A 24253-nucleotide genomic window follows, 5' to 3' on the forward strand; every position below is an offset into this window, starting at 1 on the left:
CAAAAATCAATATTCAAATAAAATTTTCAGTGTTCACAAACTATTTTTAAATTACTAAATGTTGATTAATAATTACTATATCTTCTGCAAGCAGTTGGGGAGATAGGCGGTATAGACCCTAACTTTCTTTATACAAGTATATTTATTATAAAAAAAATATAAACAGTATAAATTTCTGATATAATTAGGTTCGACACTCCAAACCTCTGATGGAGTTCAAAAACCAGTTCAGCTCATCTCCGCAACAACAGTTGCGACAGAATTTACATGGTTCGGTTTGGAACGGGTTTACAAGTATACTCATATATATTATTACTAAGTGCACGTCGTATATATTTCCATAAACGGTGAATGTTTGTTTGTTGATCCTGCAAATTTAATATAATTTATTAGTCCAAGCTACATATGTAGGACCATTTTTGATTAACATAGTCAATTTATTATTATTTAAAAGGAATTCTTTATAATTATCAAACATTCTTCCGTCAGTATACTTCATTAGCTCATATTTCTAAAATCATATCTATACTCCAGGCACTACTTCAGTAAATATTATAATGAGATTACACAGCTTCATAGCACTGAACTTAGAGTACCTCAAAGAAGCATTATGGGGCCAATTATTTAACTCTTGTATATAGCAGATCTTCCTACCACTAAAAGAAGTAATGAGCATATTGCGAAATATTGATAGTAGTTTAGAGTACCACCTATCGGTAGTTATTGACTACATCGTAGTTGTGGCTCTGCTAATGAGAAGAACACTGTACTTTACCGCTTGTGTCAGTGTCTATCATTGGTTAGAAGAAGATTCGAAATTTTTAAGGTTCATTCGTTCACCTACTTAACTTGTTTATAAGTTTATAGACTTGTCAAATAGGTTTACTTTTACTTGAATAGTGTAGTCGTATGTTTTATTGTTCTTCTCGTACGCTGATCCTTGCGGTCCTTTCGGCAATTGTTTTGGCTTACATGTGAGAAACGCTTATCCGTAGTATCACAATAAGCCATTCTTTTAATTTAAGTGGGCTTTGTAATCCGGGGCAAATCTGCAACGAAACCTAACCTAAGCTATGAACAATAGCTTAGGTGGACTGTAAAACCTAACGAAACCTAACCTAAGCTATAAACTATAGCTATGCTGGACTGTGACAAATACAAATCTAGTAATAATATAACACTTATAATCAAAAAAATTATGCTTAAATAATAATGCGCCCGATTAGTTTATACCGTTACATATAAATATACACAGATATGTCGCTAAACATAGTCTATTTCCGCTTTTGTATAGATTTTATATACCTTATCCAAAATAATTACTTATTGTCAAATTAAATTAAAGTGTAGTAATAAATAAAATTGAAAAAAAAAAATTTATATAAATTTTAAAGTTTTCTTAAAAGTTTTAAAATATTTATAATTTTTAATTATAATATGAATGTTATTCATATTAAGAATGATTATATACTTGTTTAAGGAAGATAGAAAACAGAAGAATGAGATTTTTGGAATATACTAACATCAGCTTTTCTTAAGAATATGGTGACCCAACCGCATTACAAATGGGCCGTCATAAATCAATCACTAGCTACTTTTGAGATATGTAGATGCATATAGGACATCTACATATAGGACGTAATCTGTACTATATGTATAGTACAGTATAGGACATAATCTCTGTATAGGACATAATCTCATTAGACCCAATAAAAAAATTGCATGCTAAACTCTGAGTCGGAATCGTTAAGGCAGCCGTCGGCCTGGAACGCCAACTAGAACTTGGAGGAGGACAATTAAGGATGAGCTAAGAGAAGCCAATAATTCCTGAAACATCTACCGAGAATCGAGTAGTAGAATCCGATATAAAAGGATGGTGAAGTCCCTATACTCCACTGAGATATGCGGAGAAGAGAGAAAGAGAGAGAAGTTTTCTTCTGAATTAATAGTAAATAATAAGAAAAAAATTAAATTTTATTAATAAAGTTGTATTAAATACAAATGTAAAAATAATTGGATCAATTTTATGATAAGACCTGTGTCTTAAGGTGATATAAGTATAGTATATTAAGTGCATAAATGATTGACTATATTATACTTTCAACTCTACTTTTGCAAGAAATGAAATTAAACTATTATTTCCAGAAGGTATTTCAGTTGAAAATAAATACTACCTATAATATTATAGTATGTTTTATATGAACATGAATATATATAAACTATTATATCACATAAACAGTAATTGTATAAATTTTTTTTCTATCTCTTATTTAATTTTTTGTTTTTTTTTATCTTTTTTATTTAATTTTTTTTTCTATCTTTTTTATTTTATTTTTTTTTTTTGTATTTTTTATTTAATTTTGTTTTTATTTTTTTTATTTTTTCTTTATATTTTTTTATTTAAGAACACGTTTTTTTGACTCGTATGAAATTGTAAGTTATTTTTTTAGCAATATAACAGTCATAATAAAAATAATTAAATTCAACTTTTAGCATTTTTAAATGATTTTTAATCATAAGTTTCTATTCTTCTTCTCTATTCATCCTTTTTACCAAAAATTTTTTAAATCTAGAAACATTAAAACAAAAAAAATAATAACAACGGCAAAAAACATATCCCTCTTCACTCATGCCTCACATCTTGCAATTGGAAGAACTTTTCGCTGCTGTTAAAGTCGTTGACCCTCAATTCAGCTGCCAAAAAAATGGAACAACAACAGAAAAAACTGCAAACAATAGAACAACAGTCAACCCTTGGTCTACTCTAACAAGGCTAACAAAAAATCATTAACAACAACAAAAGATTTAAACCAGTATTTCATGTCGAAAGTGAGATTTCACAAATTTCCACAAGACGACATACACACAAACTCACAGGCGAGCCATGAGGTCTTGCGATAGAAACGGCGTTACACATGCGCTTAATATAATTTTTTTTTTATAAAACAAAAAAAAAAAAAGATGTAACGAAACAGCAGGAAAGATGCAAAAAAAAAATATTTTTGTCAAGATCCACGCAGAACGAAAGATTGTTGTAACTAAATTTAGGGGTTGGCTATGACTCAGTTTGCCATAACAGCCAAAACCGACCGTCATTTGCTCTCACTCATTCATCACAACTCACATCCCTTCATCTCGCTTAGTTGCTAGCATTCATTCACATATTTCACCGCCTTGTGTTCCCTTCACTCGTTGAAGTTGTTATTGCTTAATCGAGACCGGCAAGGGCTTATGGCTCTTTCCAGTTGCTTACATTTTTCTTGTGATGTTTGGTTTGGTTTTTATTATAAACGGTCATGTCATTCCGTCTATGCTAGGCAGCATCTCTTCGCTTTGTTATCGGAAATGTACACATCTGGTTGTTTGTTGTTGTTTGTTTTTGTTTTTGTTTACCCAATTTTTATTGTTCCCATTGAAGAGACTCTATTTTATTTTTGGCGCATGCGTTCCTTTCCTTACATTTTGCCGCTTTTGTAGACACTCTAATATTGTGTTTTTAATGGATTTTTAGATTACAAGATCAGGAAATTTATTTATTTTTTTCTTATTTGTTTTCTAATTTAATAGAATGTGAAAGATACTTATAATTAGATAACATAATTTATTATGATTAAATCAAACTCATATTAATAATATATAAATACCATAGCCTACCAAAGGAAAATTATTCTGCACAATTAATTAATATTCTAACTAGTGCAGTTTAGAAATTTATTTTAGTATAGGAAGAGAACGATCAGTTTTTGGGAACACTCGCCAATCCGAACTTTATAACCCGGAATCACTGTCTCTTCAGAGTACTAAAGTTGATAAACCTTGATGCGAAGAATATTCTCTATTGCTTTTATTCTACATCCCACTCCAATATAATATACATTATATATATATGTATATATTTTTTTTCCCCGTATTTAATTTCAATAAAATTTCCTATAACACTGTTCCCATTCCTATTTTTTTATTTATTTTTTCTCTATGTTTAATTTCATTAAACTTCCCATAACACTCTTCCCGTTCCTATATCTTATGACATTAAATGTATTCCTCATACAAACACGAAACATAGCATCATAAGACAATGCATTTTCAACCAGACTATAAAAATAATCACAATAAATATCTTTAAATCAATACTAAGCCTAATTGGAATTATAATATCTACTTATAAAATAAACTTGAATGGTCCAACTATATTTATTTTTCCTCCGCATATCACAATGATCCATTATTTGAGCTTAAGTGGACTTTGGGCACAAGGCAGCCACTTAAATCTAATCTAATCTCACTTTATTCATAAGGAAATTATTCTACTAATAATGAGTAAGAATTCCTAAATTCCTAAATTATTTATTAACATTGGAGTACTCAAGTTAGTACAGAATGATAATATATTATTACACTTTTTAAAAAAAAATTAATTAGACGCTATTAATTCATTAATAATATATATAGTAGGTTAGGTTAGGTTATACCGGTGATTCCCAGTGGATCCACTTAGGCCTATTGGCCCATTGTGATGCCGTAAATAAATAATAAAAATCTCAGGGTTTAAAACCACCTAGAACCTTTTGCGAAGCATAAAATGCTATTTAAAGTCAGATCCTGTAACTGGTACAGGTCTTCAAGGCAGGGGGCTCCTAAAGTACTAAGTCGCCGACGTGCATGAGCTGGGCAAAAACACAAAAGATGAGATGCGCTCTAATCGTCCTCCCCAGAGCTACGACAGATTTGATTAAAAGGAAGACCTATTCTTCTAGCATGGTTCCCTAGTTTACAGTGTCCTGTAGTCAACCCTACCAGAAGACTAATGTCTTTGCGGGACATCTTAATTAGAGTTTTCGATTTCCTTTTATCGGAAAGTGGCCAGATTGCATACAGATGTCTACATACCGTTGAGTCTTCCCATCTTTTGTTAAAAGTATTAGTGCAGAAAGAACTCAATAACAATTTACATGATGTTAACGATATGCCCAGATAGTCTAGGTGCTCCGACTAAGGTTCTGAAACACCCTTTCTGGCTTACTCGTCTGCTTTGCAATTTCCGAAAATATCCCTATGGCCGGGAACCCAGATTAGAGAAATATTGAGCTGCGTCGACATTTCGTTCAGAGATGTGTAGCAGTCAAGAACTGTCCTAGATGTAAATTGGACCGAACTCAAGGACTTTAGTGTAGCTTGACTGTCTGATAGTATGTATATATTCCTGCCAAATATATCATCTACACTCAAACAAGCTATAGCTTCCCTGATGGCGACCACTTCCGCCTGAAAGACACTACAATGATCTGGAAGCCTAAAGTAGGAAGATTTGTTCAATTCCTCTGAGAAAACTCCACTACCTACACCACTACTTGTTCTCTAGATGGAAATACGACATTAAATTTTCTATATATATAGTATGTATATACATATATCCGTGCATAGAAAAGCTGACGATATGTTATGTTCATGAACACCTTAGATTAAGTGTGCAATAGCGGCATAACGTCACCTAACAAATCCATCTCTAATTTCATTAAATATATCTACATTTATAAGGTTATATTTATATATTATATTTTTATAATATATATTTATTTTTATAAGGTATTATATAAGGTTACGTTAATCTAACTGACCGTAAACCACACACAGTCATTTTGGCCTATAGCGATACCAGATTGTTAAGTTAAAACCATTATCTAGAGTTGTATTAGGTAGCAAATTTGAATAGCTTGGAGATCATTTTTCTTTTTACTACTTACTTAAGCCTTATTAATTTTTACTTAGTACGTATATATACAGATATATAATTTTATAATCAAAGTCAAAACTATTTAATAGATTTAAGACTGCAAAAACAATTTACGCTAAAGCCAAAATTTATATTTTTTTGGAATTATTTTTTAAACCACTACACTGAATAAGTTTCTTTTGAATTTGTCAAGGTGTGTTGTTCCAAGTATTAACTGTTCTCTAAAGGTTCTGTTCCAGCTCTCGTTCTGGTAGATATATCACATTTTTTCAGTTTTCGTTTCATAGTGCTATTTTAATTCAGAGCCCGAAATAAAATATTTTAAAAAAGTTTTTTCTGAATTTGATAAAAAAAATAAAAATAAAATTATAGTAAATAACTGGTGTCCTTTTACGCTAATGATAGATAGATAGACAACATACCCAAATCAACAGCTTTTCAGAAAACATTTTTAAACTGTGATAATATATTCATCAAAGCAAAGACATTTAATCAAAAATTATCTGATAAAATTAAATAATAAAAAGTTTTTATTATTATTTTATTATTTATTATTTTAGCAGTTCATTTACTGAAAACCATTTTTCAATTATCATGGACAAAAAGTCCATACTAATAAAGAAACCTTTTTATGTATAATAATAAAACTGCTTATTTTTTTTTATTTCGTTTATTTCTTGTTTAAAAACAAAAATTAAATTTGAAACAACTAATTATTACTTCTCACATATTAATTTTTCTATCTTAATATTTTAAATACACAAATATATATTATATATAAGTATTTATAAAAAGTAATTTTCATATTTTCTAAAAGCAATATAAAAATAAGAATTACAATTATATATATATATAATAAAATATTTTCAAAAAAATTAAAAATTATTAAATTAATTTTAATTTCAAAACAAAAAGGAATTTAAAAAGAATTTTTTTTTGAAATATTTCAATATTTATTATTAATAAACACATGCTAAATTTATAAAACTAATATATAGAAACTTATTATAAGTAAAACTATTTTTAAGCTTTATAAATATATTCCACAAATTTAAAAAATTGTTAAGAGTATTAAAAAATTTGTAATCATACATATATGTCTATATAAATATATAGAGTATTTTTTAAATTCAAATCTTTATTAAAGTTTAATAATATTTTATAATAATATTCAAGAATAAGAATTTCTTTCTTTGAAAATTAATGAAAAAATAATGATTTATTGAGTAGTAACAAAAAAAAATTCATTTAAATGTTTTCAAAAATATATAAAACAAGTAATTTAATATATGAAGATAATTATAAAAAAAATTATTTTAAATTTATATTAGCACAATTTTATTGTCTATATATATAACTAAAACAGTTATATTTAATTTTTTAAGATTTTTTTTACTGTGTATGTGATTTTAATTTAAATAATTAATTTTTAATTAAGGAGTATATAATATATAACCAAAACTATTATATATTTTTATTACATTTGATTTGCGTTTAATTTCTAGATTTTTAAAAGTATAGGAATACGAATTATTTTTAATTTTAATATTTAATTTTTATTTTGTAATATGTATTTATAGATACGAATTTAACTTAAATTAAAAAAACCATTTATTTAAATATTATTTAATACACATATTTTATAAAAATTTTATTAACATAAAACTAGTTAATATTTTATATTGTAATAAAAAATAATTTGTATAAAAATAATTTTATGCTGTTATATAAAATAATTTGTATAAAAATAATTTTATATTCTGTTATAAAATAATTTGTATAAAAATAATTTTATACTGTTATATAAAATAATTTGTATAAAAATAATTTTATACTGTTTTATAAAATAATTTGTATAAAAATAATTTTATACTGTTATATAAAATAATTCGTATAAAAATAAAAATAAAATAGTAATTATAATTATAATTAATTAATAATTAATAATTATTATAACTAATAAAAATATTAAATTTTTAAAAGACCACTATTACTTTTCACCATCGGAATACTTTATGATAACTAATTATTTATTTAATTAATATTTTATAACTCATATAAATATTTTTACATATGCTTTATATAAAATACATATTAGAATTGCTGTATTAATTAGTTTAAAAATGACATGTGATGATTTTTATTTCATTGAAATTATAAGGAAAAATTTATAATATATTAATCTAAATTTTATATTAAGAAATTAATAAGAAAAATAATTAAAATTTAAAAAAATTGTAAATAAATTAATGGCAAATATTTCGTTTGGCATAAAAATTATTTTGTTCACTTTGGCAAGTTTTGTGTATGAATTTCGTTAAGAAATAAGACTTAAAAGATAATAATTAAAAGTTATATACAAAAATTTTTTAAAAATTAAAAATATTAGTTTTCTATTTAAATTTATTAATAAACGCCAAGGATTTGTATATAGATTTAGTCTTTTTTTGACAGACGTATATGTACAAAGGCTTTTGTATAAAAATTTAGCAACATAAATATTTATATATATTTTTATGTATGTAATCATGTATTCAATCATAAAAATATTTTGATTTTATTTAGTTATTTGTTTTTGATTTTTTTTTTTTTTGTGGATTTAATTTATTTTTTTTTATTTCTCTGTTCTTTTTTGGTATGGCACAAATTTGGCATTCAAGTTTGTATTCAGAGTTGAATTATTTTCAGTCATTGAAATGAAATTTAATATATTATTAAATTTTATGTACAAGAATATATACATAATGAAAAAATTAGTTAACAAAAAATAATTTTATCATTCAAACAAAAAAAAATTTTAAAAACTAATGCAAAATATTATAATAACTGTGCTTTTAGAATTATTTATAAAAATTCTTTTCTTAAAAAAAATAACAAAATTAAATCTTTTCAGTAGTACAAACATTTTTTTTGTGTTACAGATACAATTTCATTAAATTAAATTTTTACATGATATTGATTGAGATACATATTTACATGTAATTAATTTAAATAAATTTAAAATCTCACTTCGTATCATTACTTTGTGTTTGTACTAATAACATGAGTATTTTGTTCATTAAATTATCAGCCTCTGTGTCTTCCATGCTATTTAGCTTCGCTGATATGAAACCACAAAATTTGGAATTAAGAACTTCCCGTACAGTCTGCGGTGGCGGCATATCCATACCAACCATACCATTCATGCCCATGCTTTGTTGACGCAAATGACGATGTTGCTGCAACATTTGACCTTCATATTCATCATCCTCGTCAGCATCGTCAGAGCCATGCATATCCTTACGTCTACGTTTAACAGTATTTGCGCCAGCGCTCCTAGGTGAGTTAGAGTCTAAAATTAATGGATATGGAAAATCAGCATCAATTGCCTCCAGTTCTTCAACCTCATCAGAACCTTGATGACTGGCTGCTGTATTGCGTATGGAAACTTCATCTCCACTACGTAACGAAGAGGCATCCATATCATCGAATGTTGTGTTTTGTGTGGTATCATTGCGTGTAGATGAGACACGACTGTCATTATGCACGGGATGAGCGCTCTTCAATAGCTGTAGATGTTGTTGTTGTTGCGTATGGTTACTTTGATGAGCAGGTATGGGTTGCTGTGCGCCACTATTGTGACGTTCAGATGCATCCAATTCTGGCTTTACGAAATAATAATAATCATCATGAGTCATATTTAATGTTGAACATTTTGACAGATTCAGCACCGAATCATTAAATGATGAGTGCAATGACGAATGTAGTGATGAGTGTAATGCATTCAATTTCATTGAGGATTTATTATTGTTATTGTTGTTATTGCTATTGTTGTTGTTATTCAGATTATAGTTGTTGTTGTTGATATGTTGCGAAAATGCACTCAAGTTAAGGCCAATGGCCGATTGGTCAGTAGCATGTGAACCACCTCTGAAAAAATTAAATATCAAAAAAAAATATAGAAATAAATTAAAAAGAAATTAAAAAAATTGAATTCAAAATAAACGTAATAATATATAATATAAATATATAATATAAATACATAAAATAAATATATAATATAAATACATAAAATAAATATATAATATATATTATGTTGAAGCACTTTGAGCCAGTGCACTTGAGCACTTTTATTCTCTATTAACTGCGAGGTAACTTCATAAAAATATTTTTTTGTTGTTGTAGTTCATTAGTTTTCGAAGCCTCTCTACCACCAAATATAAAAAATAATATATATTAAATTATTAAATAATATATATTTATAAATATTTAAAAGTGTTTTTCGCGGTCTTCCAAATAAAATTTACCAAGACTGAACACAACAGGTAAGAATTTGATAGTTCTTTTGGAAATTCAAAACTATGTGCACGCCGGCCTATTAGTCAATGATCTACTAGGGAAAATTAATTTTTTGTCAACAATAAATGGATTTTTAGGTTAGTAGTCTCGATGTAGTAGTCTAACATCTATTTTGTGCTGTTTAGAAAAAAAAGAACAGTACATAATACATTTACCGAAACTCTGAGAAATTTAAAAATCTAGAAATCAACTAATATATATATATATATAGTATATAACCTTTGAGTGTCAGACAATTTTTTCGAGTTTGCCAAATACCCATCGTCAGTGGTCTGGGAAATATTTCTTATATATAATTATTCGTAATTTATTTATAAAAACTGAAGTATCAGTGGTTTAAATCGTAGGCTGCCAAATTTGAAGCTCAGAATCAGTGTTCATTAGCGAACCGACCCAAAGCCATACCTGACTTGTATGTTCGAACTTGAAGTTTTGCTAATTTACTTTGATTAATGAATTAATTATTTAGTTAACTAAGAAATTAAAAAGTTCAAACTCAAAAAATTATTTACGAATAATTAAATGTTAGAAATAATTCCAAAACCACTGATGATAAGTGTTTGACAAGCCTCAAAACAGCTATATGTTCAGCTAAAAATTCTACTTATTAAAATAAATGAAAATTGTTGTTGTTGTGATTCACTACTATTTGCAACCTCACTCTTAAATACAATAGTTTCTATAAAGTAAAGTATCGGTGCCGTCATAACTGACTTTAAAATGAAACTTAATATAAAAAAAATAATAAATTTAATAAAATGATTTATAAAAATATAATAAAAATAAATAAAAATTAACTTATTTTTGCATTTATGATGAATAAAAATACTTTTTAAATATATTTATAAGTACTTCAAATATTATATTGAAGCCGATATCTTGTACGTTGAGTCATATATTGTAGTTATATTTAAATTCTTTAAAACGTATAGAAAAACCATTAAAACCGAACAAGCCAGAGAAGTTCAGTTGAAACGCATAAATAAGGTTCAAAATCTCAGAAGTGGCAACCGGAAATAAAAAAACGTTGATAACACAAATACGAGAAACCACTGCATTTGCAGCTGCAAACCACAAAAAAGGCAAATAAAGACCTCAGTATTACAAGAATGTTTAATAAAAAAAAAAAAAAATTAATATCAGAACATGAAAGATTTCATTTGGCCGAGATTAAAAAATAAATACAATACTTGGATATACAATAAAAAACTGCGAAGAAAATAAAAAGACAAATGTTAAAGTGAGAATATGTAAAGGAATTTTCCTACTGCATATATGTTATACGAAGAGGACACATCCTTATGAATAATTTTCACATAAAACTACAAATGACATAAGTAAATGTTGGCGATAAATGCCAAAAATGTGAAGACAAAGAAAAATGCACTCGATTTCCTCTCCACCAACAACAGAACAAACAAGAAACCGTGAATTATATATCTATATGTGTGTGTATCTATCTATAAACACATAAAATAAAAAGTATCTGAAGTAAGAAGCATATAAATAGAAAATTTATTCAAGCGCAGTTCAGATTCAGATCGGAGTTTGTGTAGCGTTTCCTTCTCTTTATAAGTTTCCTTTGAAGGTACCTGCCTGCGCACACCCATGCCAAATATGAGAAGAACTGCTTTAAATTTGGCCAAATCGTGCCTACGTATGAGAGGCAGCGAGTAAAACGGAATATATTTGAGATATGCATGCAGATCCTTGTGTAAGCGGCGTTCATCTAAAAATAGCTTAAATTACAGATGTTCCACATAAAATACAACAACGTGCAGGAACTGAATGTTCCCAGCCAACAGCCAAACTAAATGAAATCAAATCGCGTACCAACGTTCAAGCCATTAACCATTGTTTTGAATAGGAACGTTCGTACATGTTGCTGGAGCCTCTTCGAGCATTAACCAAACAATCTTTGTTATGTATTATTTATCTTTTTTTTGTGTTTTATTTTTTAGTAATTTGATATTTTCCATATGCACTTTCGTTACATTTTAAAACGACAGCACCACTGTTTCCAAACTCCAATGTCTTATTTTTCCTACATGGGAAAATGGTTTGGAAAAATTTTTTGTTAACGGGGAGGGTTGGAAATGTTGCTATTTTTAGCTGTTTTATGACAGATACATATACGTGGTAGTACAGATCCAAAACAGTAGACGGTAGATTTACATTTCTAAACATCTTAATTAATTCAGAGATACACAGATACATTTGTCAAACTGTACATAAAAGCGTAGGAAATGTCATTACATTTTAAAGCATAAATAGAATGGCAATTAAACCAGCCGAATCTGGAAGTATGTGTGAGTTTAGATATCAAAATGAACCGTAAATAAAACTAAATAATTTTAAAAATTTAATGAAATAAAATTTCAGAAAGAGTATTTTCCTTTTAAAATAACCAAGAATTTAGTTTTGTCTCACATGATACTGACTTAGTATTTAGGGTTTCTTTTTAACATTGAATTGAAAATCAGCTTCAATGAATTCTCGATTTTATGTAAAAATATTACAAGAACTAAGAAATCAGTGGAGCAGATGTTCTACTACTGTTCAGCACTGATTAAAACAGAACATAAATTTCACAAAATTTTCTTTCATGACCAACATTACAATCATACGCCTTTATCTCTTAGATTCAATGCTAACTCAAGTCATGCTTAAAGTCATCAACTTTGCTTAATTCATACTTACGTCAGTTTTGAGATTTAAGAAACGACTTTGAAATGTGCCCTTAAATAATAAATAAAGCTAACATTTAGTATGAATAAGAACTCTTGTGAATAAAACTTCTTATATACTTACAGGGCAATTCTGACAAAGATTATTAAAAGTCTTTCAAAACATTTTTAAAATATAGAATGAAAGACTGTTCTAACGATTCTGGCAAAAAAGTCTTTCAAAAAAAGTGTAATCATCTGTAATTCGTGGTGAAAAGCTGAAAGCTGGTCAGGTGAAAGATCTGTTCCAAAGTTCCAGAGCTGGCCCCTAAATCACTCCCCGATCATTGCTTAAAAACAGAAGATATTTCCTATTTGTTACCAATCATATGTGAACTTTTCCATTTATCTAGCATTTTTTGATATAAATACGAAAAACTCTCTTGTATGAAGCTACATATAAACTTAAACAGATACATAATAATTATGGTCTATGTCTAAAAAATAGTTTTTTATGTGTTTTTTTGCTGTGTATAATTTGCCAACAATAAGAACTACTCAACATAGACATGCAAAAACGACTAAGTCATCACGGCTAAGTTATAAGACACACTATTATATTGGCTTAGCTTTTTAGCCGCGAAAGTGTTGCCACATTTCCATATTAAATGAAATATAGAAGTTATAATACTGACTTAATACATTTTGCTTAAAATGTAAACATATGCTGAATCGAGCAATGTCAACAGTTAAATGCAATCATATAATTTAATTTAAAAGTTAAGTGGGTTAGCAAATTAAACAAGCTAACCACGTAGCTAAGAACTTCTCAAAAATAAACCAAGAAATCTTTAAACACCCATAATCTAATTACATGCATATTATTAATTACTTATAAAGTTTCGCTGTTTCGTGCTGTGGTCCAAATAGATCTGTTATTTTTGGGGAAATCTGCTTCAATTTTTTTTCTTGCGTTCCATGTAACTCTACCGAGTGAGGTGAGCGGCACTTTATCTTCGATGGCGAGTGGTTAGGAGGTGTAGGCCGATCGCTCCTGGAACCATAAAAGTTTGTTTAAGCGAGTCAGTAGAGTAGCAAATAAAATTTATAAAGATTACTACTTATCGCCACACTAATATTATAACTAAAAATTTACCTAGTCTTTGTTAAATTTCTAAAATCTATAAAATAAATCAAAGGGACACAAATACAGTACTAAAAAATCTACACGACTTTTTCTACAAGAAATCTAAAGGACATGCAATTTTTAAACTAAACAATAATAAATGTAAAACAGATTTGGTGTTCAAAGTAACCCAATTTAATTACAACAAAACTGATGACAATAATGTATCCATATTTCAGGAATAATATCAACTGCCATACCAAGTAGACCTATTTCCATTCCTAAATTAATTATAGTACCACTTCTACTTTATCGAATAGTATTTCCTTATCCGATATAAAATATACACCTAGGTATTTCCATCTCTTATGCGAAACGATTATGTAAGCGGTTTTGTTCTGATAAGCATATAGGCTATAGGCTTCAAAAAGGTTTATGTGTTTCTCTTCTTCTTCTGAAGAAAGTACCACTTCTGAGTATACAAACACACAGCAATAAGACTGGTGCTTTCCTGTCAAGTGTGTAATTTCCTTGTCAGAAGAATTGAAGAATTTACACTACAACCTTGAGATCTGTCGTAGCTCCTTCATATGAAGTTAAAGTATAACTTCAAATCAATATTCTAAAATGAACATAAAATTATTTATTCTGTGATAGAAGAGCGCATTTAGGTCCTTTTTTTATAATGTATCAATGTCGAGCAAACTCTTGGTACATGTTTGAAGGTCTTATGTTCTACCCTCAAATGCGATCCATAACTTAACATAACGTAACTTAAAGATCTCCAGCTTAACATAACACTCAATCACCTAAAACTCTTAAGATCCTCACTTCACTATATCTAAGAATATTTAGTTTATCAAGTTTTGATGTCACCTTACAAAAATATTGCTTACTGACTATAAATCTTCTAGTTCCCAAGAATGCTTTAAGGCAGCCTACAATTAAACTGCTCTAATAGTGTCAATAATCATTACAATTATACCAGAAGTGATTTAATATTTTGCAAATAACCTAAATTTAAAATATATGATACTAAATTAGATTATCGTTATTTACAACATTTTTTCTGGAATGAATAAATGCTTATTTACTTTAAAACTATCTTCAGTAATTTCTTCGCAAAAAAAATAAATAAATTGGTCACTAAAGGGTTAATTATACTGTGATTCTGGTAGAATTATAGAATAGATCTCTTTAACATTGTGTTAATTTCTATTTAACTGATACTCTGAATTTAAATTAAATTAGATAAATAAATTTGTTATCATTTTTTTGATTAATATTTGATATTAATAATTATTAATAATATTATTATTAATAATTATTAATAAGTAATAATACAAATAATTAATTATAATTAATAATTGATAATAATTAATTATAATTAATAATTGATAATAATTAATTATAATTAATAATTGATAATAAATAATAACTATTCTTAATCAAAAAAATTATAACAAATTTATTTATCTAATTTAATTTGAATTCAGAGTATCAGCTAAATAGAAATTAACACAATGTTGAAGAGATCTATTCTATAATTCTACTAGAATCACAGTATAATTAACCCTTTAGTGACCAATTTATTTATTTTTATTATTTTTATTTATTTTTATTAATTATTTATTTTTATTAATTATTAATAACTATTAATTACTAATTTTTCATAATTAATTACTATTAATTATCAGTTATTCTGCTAATTAAATTATTAATCTTTTAAAATAAACTCATTAACCATAAATAAAATAGAAACTTCATTCTATATTATAGATTTCAGATTCGTATTAATAGAAGGTAACACATAGAATATATACACATGTCTATGTGTTCTACTTTTTATGTCTCACTTGCAACAACAAAGCAATGACCTAAAATTACTAAAAAAAAAATTTTACATGAAAGTAAATTAGGTACAATTTATTAATAATTTAATTTAATAAATATTAATTTAGTAACATCGACAACAACAACAACAGCAACAAAACGAATTATCTTAAATGAAATCTACAAATTCCATGATTTCCTCAATAATTGACTGTACCCACGTTTATTTATTTAAACTGATAACGAAACATGGAAAGACGAAATCATCACTTAAGCCACAAAATAGTGTCAACCATTGAAAAACAAAGTCTAAGTGAGAGCAACCGAGCAGGCGAGCGTTTATTGTGAGCAGCGGGCATATGGATTGAAAAACAGCAATATGCGGGCACAGGGAAAGCAAGCAAACAGGCGGCGGCAGGCAGATGATAAATTAAAATGGACCAAGTTTACTAAAGCAGCAAAGGCAATTACAAAAACAGCTACAACGAAATAATGAAATGGCAAAGTATTAAGCCTGCAATGAGTAAGTAAGCACGCAAGCAAGCAAAGAGCAGTAAATAAAATCATTTCCTATCAGAATAAAAACACAAACAACTACATTAGCATAATAAGATGATATACAATATAGTATAAGTGAACACAGTTATGATCATTACCATAAAGAACGAACAAAAATTTCAAGCGTCAACGGCAACGGCAACTACAACGACAACGTTCGCATCAGCAGTAGCCTCAGCCGCAGTCGCAGTAGTATAAGTACCAACAACAATAACAGCATCAACAATAGCCATCAGTATTAAACATTAAAAATATAATTGGAAACGGCGATAAATGCAAAAAACCAGGGTTAAAACATTTACGTTAATACATCTCGTGTAGAATTGCAAATGTAAATTTGTATTGGTATGAGTGAGCTCAATTACTCTATATGTATGCGTTTTGTCCACATACATATGTATTTATATTTTAATGTACAAAGAGGGTAGCAGCAATCAAAGGCGATTAAGTATAAACAGACGCATACTTTCCATGCAAACACGTACTATATATCAACGTTTTTCATACAAATAAGTACAAAAACGTACACCACAATTGTTGCTGACTGTTTGTCTGTTTGTCACTGTTGACTGTTGTATGTATGGATGTGTGTGTGTATGTGTCTGGCATATGAATTTGTATTTTGATATGCAAGTACTTTTGTGATTTAATAAGCAAATGAGCTGAAAATTGTAGCAAAAGACGAGCCAAGCAGCTACGGCAATACAACGAAACAAGCGCGGAAGAATGTGTAAAGAATGTGGCAGTGGAGCATGAGGAATGGAGCAGGCGCAGGCAGACAAGCAAACAACTGTAGCAGGCAATAAATGAAGAACAAGAACACAAGCAATTCTGTTCAGTTCAGCTCAGCTCGGCTCGGCTCGGCTCGGCTAGTAGTAAATGGCAGATGGACAGCAGCTACGAAAATACTCATGAAAATTATTTGTTGGTTACTTGGCTTGGTTTGGTTGACTTAGTTTTTACTGGGGATTGGATCGTGAAGCTAATATTGTCGTTATGAGCAATGCTCGATTTGTTTGAGTTTGGCTTGGTTTATTTCAATCGCGTCATAACTGGGCGTATACCATATATACATTTATTTTTTTTTTGGTTTTTTTTTAATTTTTTATTATTAGCGTACATTAATTTTTTTATTTTATTAAAAAATTGCTCTTTATATGTACATTAATTTCTTGATAGGCCAAACGTAAACGGGCAAAATTGCATCAGCCATATTTATTCTGTTCTGTTATGAGAGACATACATATTTATGAGTATAAAAAAAAAAATATTTCTGAACCATATTTCCTTGCTAATCTTTAGAATTCATATTACATTACAACCACCAATTTGTGGGAACTACGGAAATTATTTATGTAATAAACTTTTTTTTCAATATTTGGTCGCGAAAGAAGTGCAGTAAATAGATCTATTCAAAAAATCTAGGTGTGTGTTTATAACAAAACAAAGACATAATATAGATATATATTCGGAACTATAGAAAATCTTGTATATATACAGATAGCAAGATAATATAATAGATAGCAATTGATGATATTGATATTTATGTGTTTATAACAGAACAGATCCAAAATATAGCACAAAATTTGAGGAACTACATATATTGATATTGTTAACAAATTTCTAAAAAATGCCTGATTATAATATAATTTTTAAAGAAATTATAGCATTTAATTATGTAGAAAACTTGCCGATCAATGGTATTACTAATAAAATTATCTCATTCTACTGTTAGTATATCCCCTTGAAAGTCATTATAAGACCAATAATCTTTTAATAGTGGGCTTTGCAACACTTAGATTTATGCGGCTGTATAATAACCAACAGTATTAAGTGAATCTCTAAAATAAACCAACAATGGCGTTACTATCAAAAGTATATCCGTTTGTTACAAGATCTTCCCATAAAAGTTATTATAAACTGAGTAAATGTGTTTTATAACAATGAATAAACCAGCAATTCCAAGAAACCAGCAATCTCTAGAATAAACTAGCCACGTTATTACTCACAAAAGTACTTCAGTAGGCTGCAACACTTTTCATTGAAAGCCATAATAAGATAATATACCTAGATTTATGCGGCTTTATAATAACCCAACAGTCCTAAGTAGATCTCTAGATCTCTAGAAAAAATATAATAACGTAGTCAGAATCAACTCAAAATAGTGTTGAACCCACGAATAAAATATATCCATGCGCACAAGAAACAATAAACAATTTTTTTTTAATAAATTATGATAGCCATTTAAAGCAGACTCTCAAATTAACGAATATTTGAACTGATTTGAAATTAACCCGATATAATGAACCTCTATATTCACGAACGATCCAAAACTTACTATAACAAATTTAACAAAAATGGTTTCTCTAAACAACTAATGTCGAATATACTATAAAATGCATTCAAAGTTACGAAAAGGCTTGAAATAATATATTTCGTTAGACCAATATTCTATTATAATAACTTGTTTAAATGGTAAATATAAATCAAGATATTTTTTTTTAATTAAAATTGGCTATCATTTGTTTAAACAAACGAAAGAAACTCTAAATTGATCGGTATAAATAGGTTTTGAAATAAATACATACGTTGACAAGAGTAATAACTAAATTCAGATCAATTGTTGATTCAGATTATCTTTTAATCAAATTCATGCCGTGTGAATAGGCAATAAGGCTATACAACCCGAAAAAAAATATTTGTTGTTATTATTGCGATTCAATAATACCGAGAATATTAAAATCTGATTCTGTTGCAGAAGTTTATTTTAACTTTATTAAAAATACATATATGTTAATTTCAATGTGATAAAAATTAAAGGTCTCTGCAGACCTTTATATCAAAAAAAATTACACTTAATTTAATTTTTTTTTTTGGAAATTCAAATTCAGTAACTAACACATATATAACAATAAATATTAAATATCAAACTATAACAAATACTAATATTTATAATTTCATCATTTTTTTTTTAAATTTACTATATATTTTTTCAAAACTTTCAATTATTTTCTACATTTTTTCTAACTAAACTTTAGAGTAACTAATTTTAATTCCTAAGTCATATTAAAAATTATTTTAATTACTTTATATTCATTGTATTATAATTATCCGATATCAGTATTTCCTCTGCTGAAACTCAATATTAAAAGAGAGAATCAAAAAAGCTCATATTTGCAGAAGGAGCTAACTTGCACCTTTTATCGTGGAAATATAGTAAGCTTTTTCTCTCTCTCTACATAAATAGCGATATATCTGACTACATACATATACATTCCTATTCTCTATCATATCCCAAGTATGCTACTATATTAACCAATTGTAATCATATGTAATCATAATATAATCGATTTTCACTATTACTACAAATATTTCATATCAGTAAAATGAAAGTGCATGCAATTTGCTAACCAAGTCAAGACGTACTAAATTTGAAATATATATACCTATATATCATGCGTAAAATATTAGACCATTAAAGTTACTAGAGGGCAGCTATTGCTTTAGCTATAATGACGAATTAGAGTTATTGGCGTTAGCTAAGATTATCACCTACTTTATGAGGTCTTAATCTATACACTTTCAAAGAAAATTTTACAATATGGAAATTGAGGAACAGGTAGACCAAGTCAAAAATGGATTGGTGTTTTATAGAAACGAATAAGTACGATTAACATTAGTAATTACACTGGAGGAGTATATAACAGAAATAATTGTAGACGCAGAATGAAAAAAGGTTTAACCCACGTCTCAGGATTATGGTTTAAATAATAATTATATATAGATAAAATAAATAGGTAAAAAGATGTTCTAATTTATTTTTACAACTAAAAATATACATAAATATATGCGCAGATCATAGCAAAACTACAAAACAATCTGTCAAATAAGATTCACACCGAAGAATATGTAGAATATATGTAAGATATTCTACCAGCAATTATAAAAATTAAAATAAAACAATAAAAATGTGAAAAATAGTTGCAAAGCGATATTTTTGAAAATTTAATTCAATAAACCTGCGAAGGTTAAATATTGTTTTCGCTTATGTGACTCATTAAGAACAGACTTATTTTTCAATATTTATAAGTATATATATATATAAATAAATATAAATATGTGTTTATAATTATTGAATGATTCTATAGTTTAAATATACACCTATGTATATATATTGTAAAATATGTATATATAATTATTTATGACAAAATAAATAGATTTGCTTAAGCCTTGATCAATTTTCAATACCCTTCACACAGTTATTTATATAACAAATCAATTAATCAATTATGAACTGTTTTTGCACTTAAATTATACACTTACAAATAATTTTCAGTATAGACCTATTATACCTCCCTTTATATATACAAAAACCCCCTTTGTTCTGTTATTATGCTCTATATAGTACAATATAATCACTTGATTTAATCTATTTGTTGATCTGATCTTCCAAGATTTACAAAACGTCTGTAGATAATTTCATAAGATTAAAAATGGAGAAACTACTTTACATACAAACAAAAAGACAAATGAACTGGAGGTCTGCCACACGGTCATATGATTATGGTTAAATTGATTAGTTATATCACGCTGACTATAACTATATAGATATAATAATTAATTATCTTCTAAATTAGTTTCACTACCTAAGATACATATATTAAAGAAACTAATACCGCCTGCTCATAAGTGTAAATGCTGTAATAATATTAAGAAGAGCCTAAAGGAAACATATCATTAAAAATAATTATATATACGCTTTTACTTGCGTTGGTAAAAATAGAATAATAACAGAGATCTATAAGTCCCAATTTTGTTACGCAATTAAAGCTCGAACAAAGCCACCAGCAATAGTTAAGACTTGCAAACTAACCAAATCCTTTGAACCTGTACACAGAAATTAAGATCTTTGAACATCTAACTCTGAACTAAATTCAAATTGTATAAAACTAATATTAGTCACACTTTTATTTAGAGTACGAATAGAAGCACCAACAATACTAGAAACTTACAATCTGAGCAAATCTTTACAAATTTTATTAAATCTCCTAAATCTTCGAGCATAAGACTCTGTACGAAAATAAAATTGTTTAACACTAATGTTAAAGTCCCAGTTTTAAGTGTACGCAGTAAGAGTAGGTATAGAACACTCAACTCAATTCCAAAACCGAGTTATATAACAAAACTAAGAGGGGTTCTAAGAGCGGAACCACTAATTAACTTCGACAACCAGGTGGTGTTCATCATCCCAAAAAAGAGAATATACCAACAGTTACGTGTTTTGTTTTAATATTTAGCTACTCGATAGATCTTCGCGGGTTACTACACATATTACGTAGGTACGCAAGGGATATCACTAAAGAAAAGCTATTCCCAATGTGGCGAAAAAAACCGAACGTTTAGACATAAACACATATAAAAAACAAATTAAAGCATATTTTATGAGATAAAATAAATATCTACATTATATTATATTTTAAATATATATAATATATATTAAACATATTTTTTATTCTGAATTATACATGTATATATTTATTTATATATATTGTACAATTAATAAAATATTAATGAAGATTAATCAAATTAATAATTAATATTTAATTTAAATTAATGAAATAAAAATTAATGAAAAAATTAAATAATAAAAAATATGTTAAGTATATTTTAAATATTTAACTAAGCCGCATTCAGTAACTCAGTATTCAGTAAACTTTGCTATGAATTATCGAAAATGACCGAATAATCGAGTTCGGTCTGAACATCCTATTACCAGAATAATTAGAAACTGTATCATTAAGAACTTTTATATAAATATTTGGCAAAATCAATATCACATTAATTTCGTTCAACTTTTAAAATTATTATATATTATATTCTATTAAATATTATAGATAACATTTATATTATTATTGTATCTATATAATATATATATATTATGTATGCTATATTAATTTATTATATAATTTAATATTATATAATTTATTTTTATATAATATATTTATTTATATATTAATACTAATAGATTAATTTTATAATATTATTATTACTCTATTAATATATTATAATTATTATATAATTATTATTTTAATATAATCGCTCTATAATTATTACAATAAATTATTTTCTCATTATTATACAATATATGTATATATTATATAATATATTATATTAATCCACAATATCTTATATTCTATTATTATAAACTTATTTTTAATTAATATAATATTTTAATATAATATATTTATAATTAAATATATGTTATAATTATTACATATTATTTTTATAGATTATATACATTATTATAATTATTATATAATATATGTATATTATTTTACCAATATATTATATATTTATTATTATATAATATATTTTAAGTTAATATATCTTTTATATAATAATTAATATTAATATATAGTTTAATATTAATTAAATTAAGCAATTTCATAATATTAATTAATACATTCGACAAACACTGGAGTACTACTAACTAATTTTCAAAACAAAACACTTTCTACATACAAAAGAGAATTAAAACAGTTGGCAATGCTTGCTTTGATGCTTATTACAAAAACAAAACAATGCAAAAAAATTCTAAAATAAAAGTGCATAAAAGGCAAATAAAAAAAAATCAATAGAAAGAGCAACTAAGAACGTACGGAGATTTATCTCCATTTCTTTTTTATTCTATATTTTAATGTTCAACTAATTTGCTAGAAAAATCTAATGACTTATTTTCTATGAATTTGGCATTATTTTCATACTCACTTTCGTTCCCTGATAACATCGCGTAAGAAATCCATAGCTTCGTAAAGGCTCCATTTTGGTTTAAATCCGTTGCCCATGATCTTGACGTGCGCTAACTCGCGACGATAAGATTCACGCAAAGACTTGAATGCACGCGCTACTCTACGTCCGGGCGCATTGAAATGCTTACCAATCTGTTCCCAAGCACGATTCTTCTCCTCTTCAGCACCTTTGAAGTTTGGTAAGCGTGAATCCCAGAGTATTGGATTATCATGTACCATTTGGATCAATTTCAATTTGTCGGATGCGTTACGGCGAACCACTGCAAGTAAATCGAGGGTAAATAAAAATGTTTCTTTCGTTGTTGGATAAAGTTGTTGTTGTTGTTGTAATGCAATTTCTGTTTTTACTGTTTGTTCAATTCTATTTCTAGCTGTCCTAGTAAATGGTTTGCCAGTCACCAGTAGTTTTGTTGTTGTTGTAGTTGTTTTTGGTTTAGGTTTAGGTTTAATTATTGTAGTAATACGATTATTCGTTTTGCTAACATTTCTTAGAGATTTCGGTAAAATATTTATAAAATTAACTTTTTTATTTTTCAACGCACATTTTTTTATTTTCTGCTGTGATTCCATCAGTTCACCTTTTGGTTTCATCTCTGCACTTAAATCAGTTGGAGCACCGCTCATATCGTCTTCTGGTGCAGATGGTGGTGGTGTTCGGCTTGCCGGTGATGTACTACCGCTTTCACTGGTTTCCATAAACGCTTTTATTTTATTTCTTATACTTTTTTTCTTCTAATATTTTAAAATAAAATTGTAAATTAAAATAAAAAAAATTATTCACTTTTTGCCAAAACTGCTTTTGTATAAAAAGTTTTTTTTGTTTTTGTCAATAATCACAGATTTTTCATGTACTTAATCTGATCAAGTTAAACGGATCGTTTTAATATTTTTCTACGCACACGCATTCAGGCTTATTTCACTTTGCTACCCTCTCACGACCAAGTTTAAAAACCAACTAAACCAAAAACCACCCGAACCCGACACTAAAACACAAGCAAAAAATATGGGAACACAAAATCACGCTTAAATAACATCGCAAAAGAAAACCCCTCCAAGCGCACTCAGCAACTGTCTTAATTTTATGCTTGCGCCGCTATGCTTATTGCTTTTTTCGCCTCTCTCTTGCTTTTGGCTACATTCGCGACTTTTTTGTAAGCCGCATTCGAAAAGTAAGAACACACACCAGAGA

The 24253-nt window shown here is 27.4% G+C and overlaps 1 protein-coding gene across 2 annotated transcripts; it reads right to left on the reverse strand.

Annotated features, from left to right (window-relative positions):
* Window positions 1-8638: 8638 nt before the first annotated feature.
* LOC119672360 (homeobox protein 2) lies at window positions 8639-23836 on the reverse strand. Of its 2 annotated transcripts, XM_038083384.1 has the most exons (4): window positions 23607-23836; window positions 23024-23324; window positions 13631-13792; window positions 8639-9643 (listed from the first exon to the last, which is right to left on the reverse strand). In XM_038083384.1, the coding sequence occupies exons 1-4, from the start codon at window positions 23758-23760 to the stop codon at window positions 8740-8742; spliced, it is 1521 nt and encodes a 506-aa protein (XP_037939312.1). In that variant the 5' UTR covers window positions 23761-23836; the 3' UTR covers window positions 8639-8739. The 2 variants fall into 2 exon arrangements, with proteins under 2 accessions (XP_037939312.1, XP_037939313.1); XM_038083385.1 differs by lacking the exon at window positions 13631-13792.
* Window positions 23837-24253: the final 417 nt, after the last annotated feature.

The sequence above is a fragment of the Teleopsis dalmanni genome, chromosome 1 (assembly GCF_002237135.1).
Source record: "Teleopsis dalmanni isolate 2A chromosome 1, ASM223713v2, whole genome shotgun sequence".
Classification (NCBI taxonomy): Eukaryota; Metazoa; Arthropoda; class Insecta; order Diptera; family Diopsidae; genus Teleopsis; species Teleopsis dalmanni.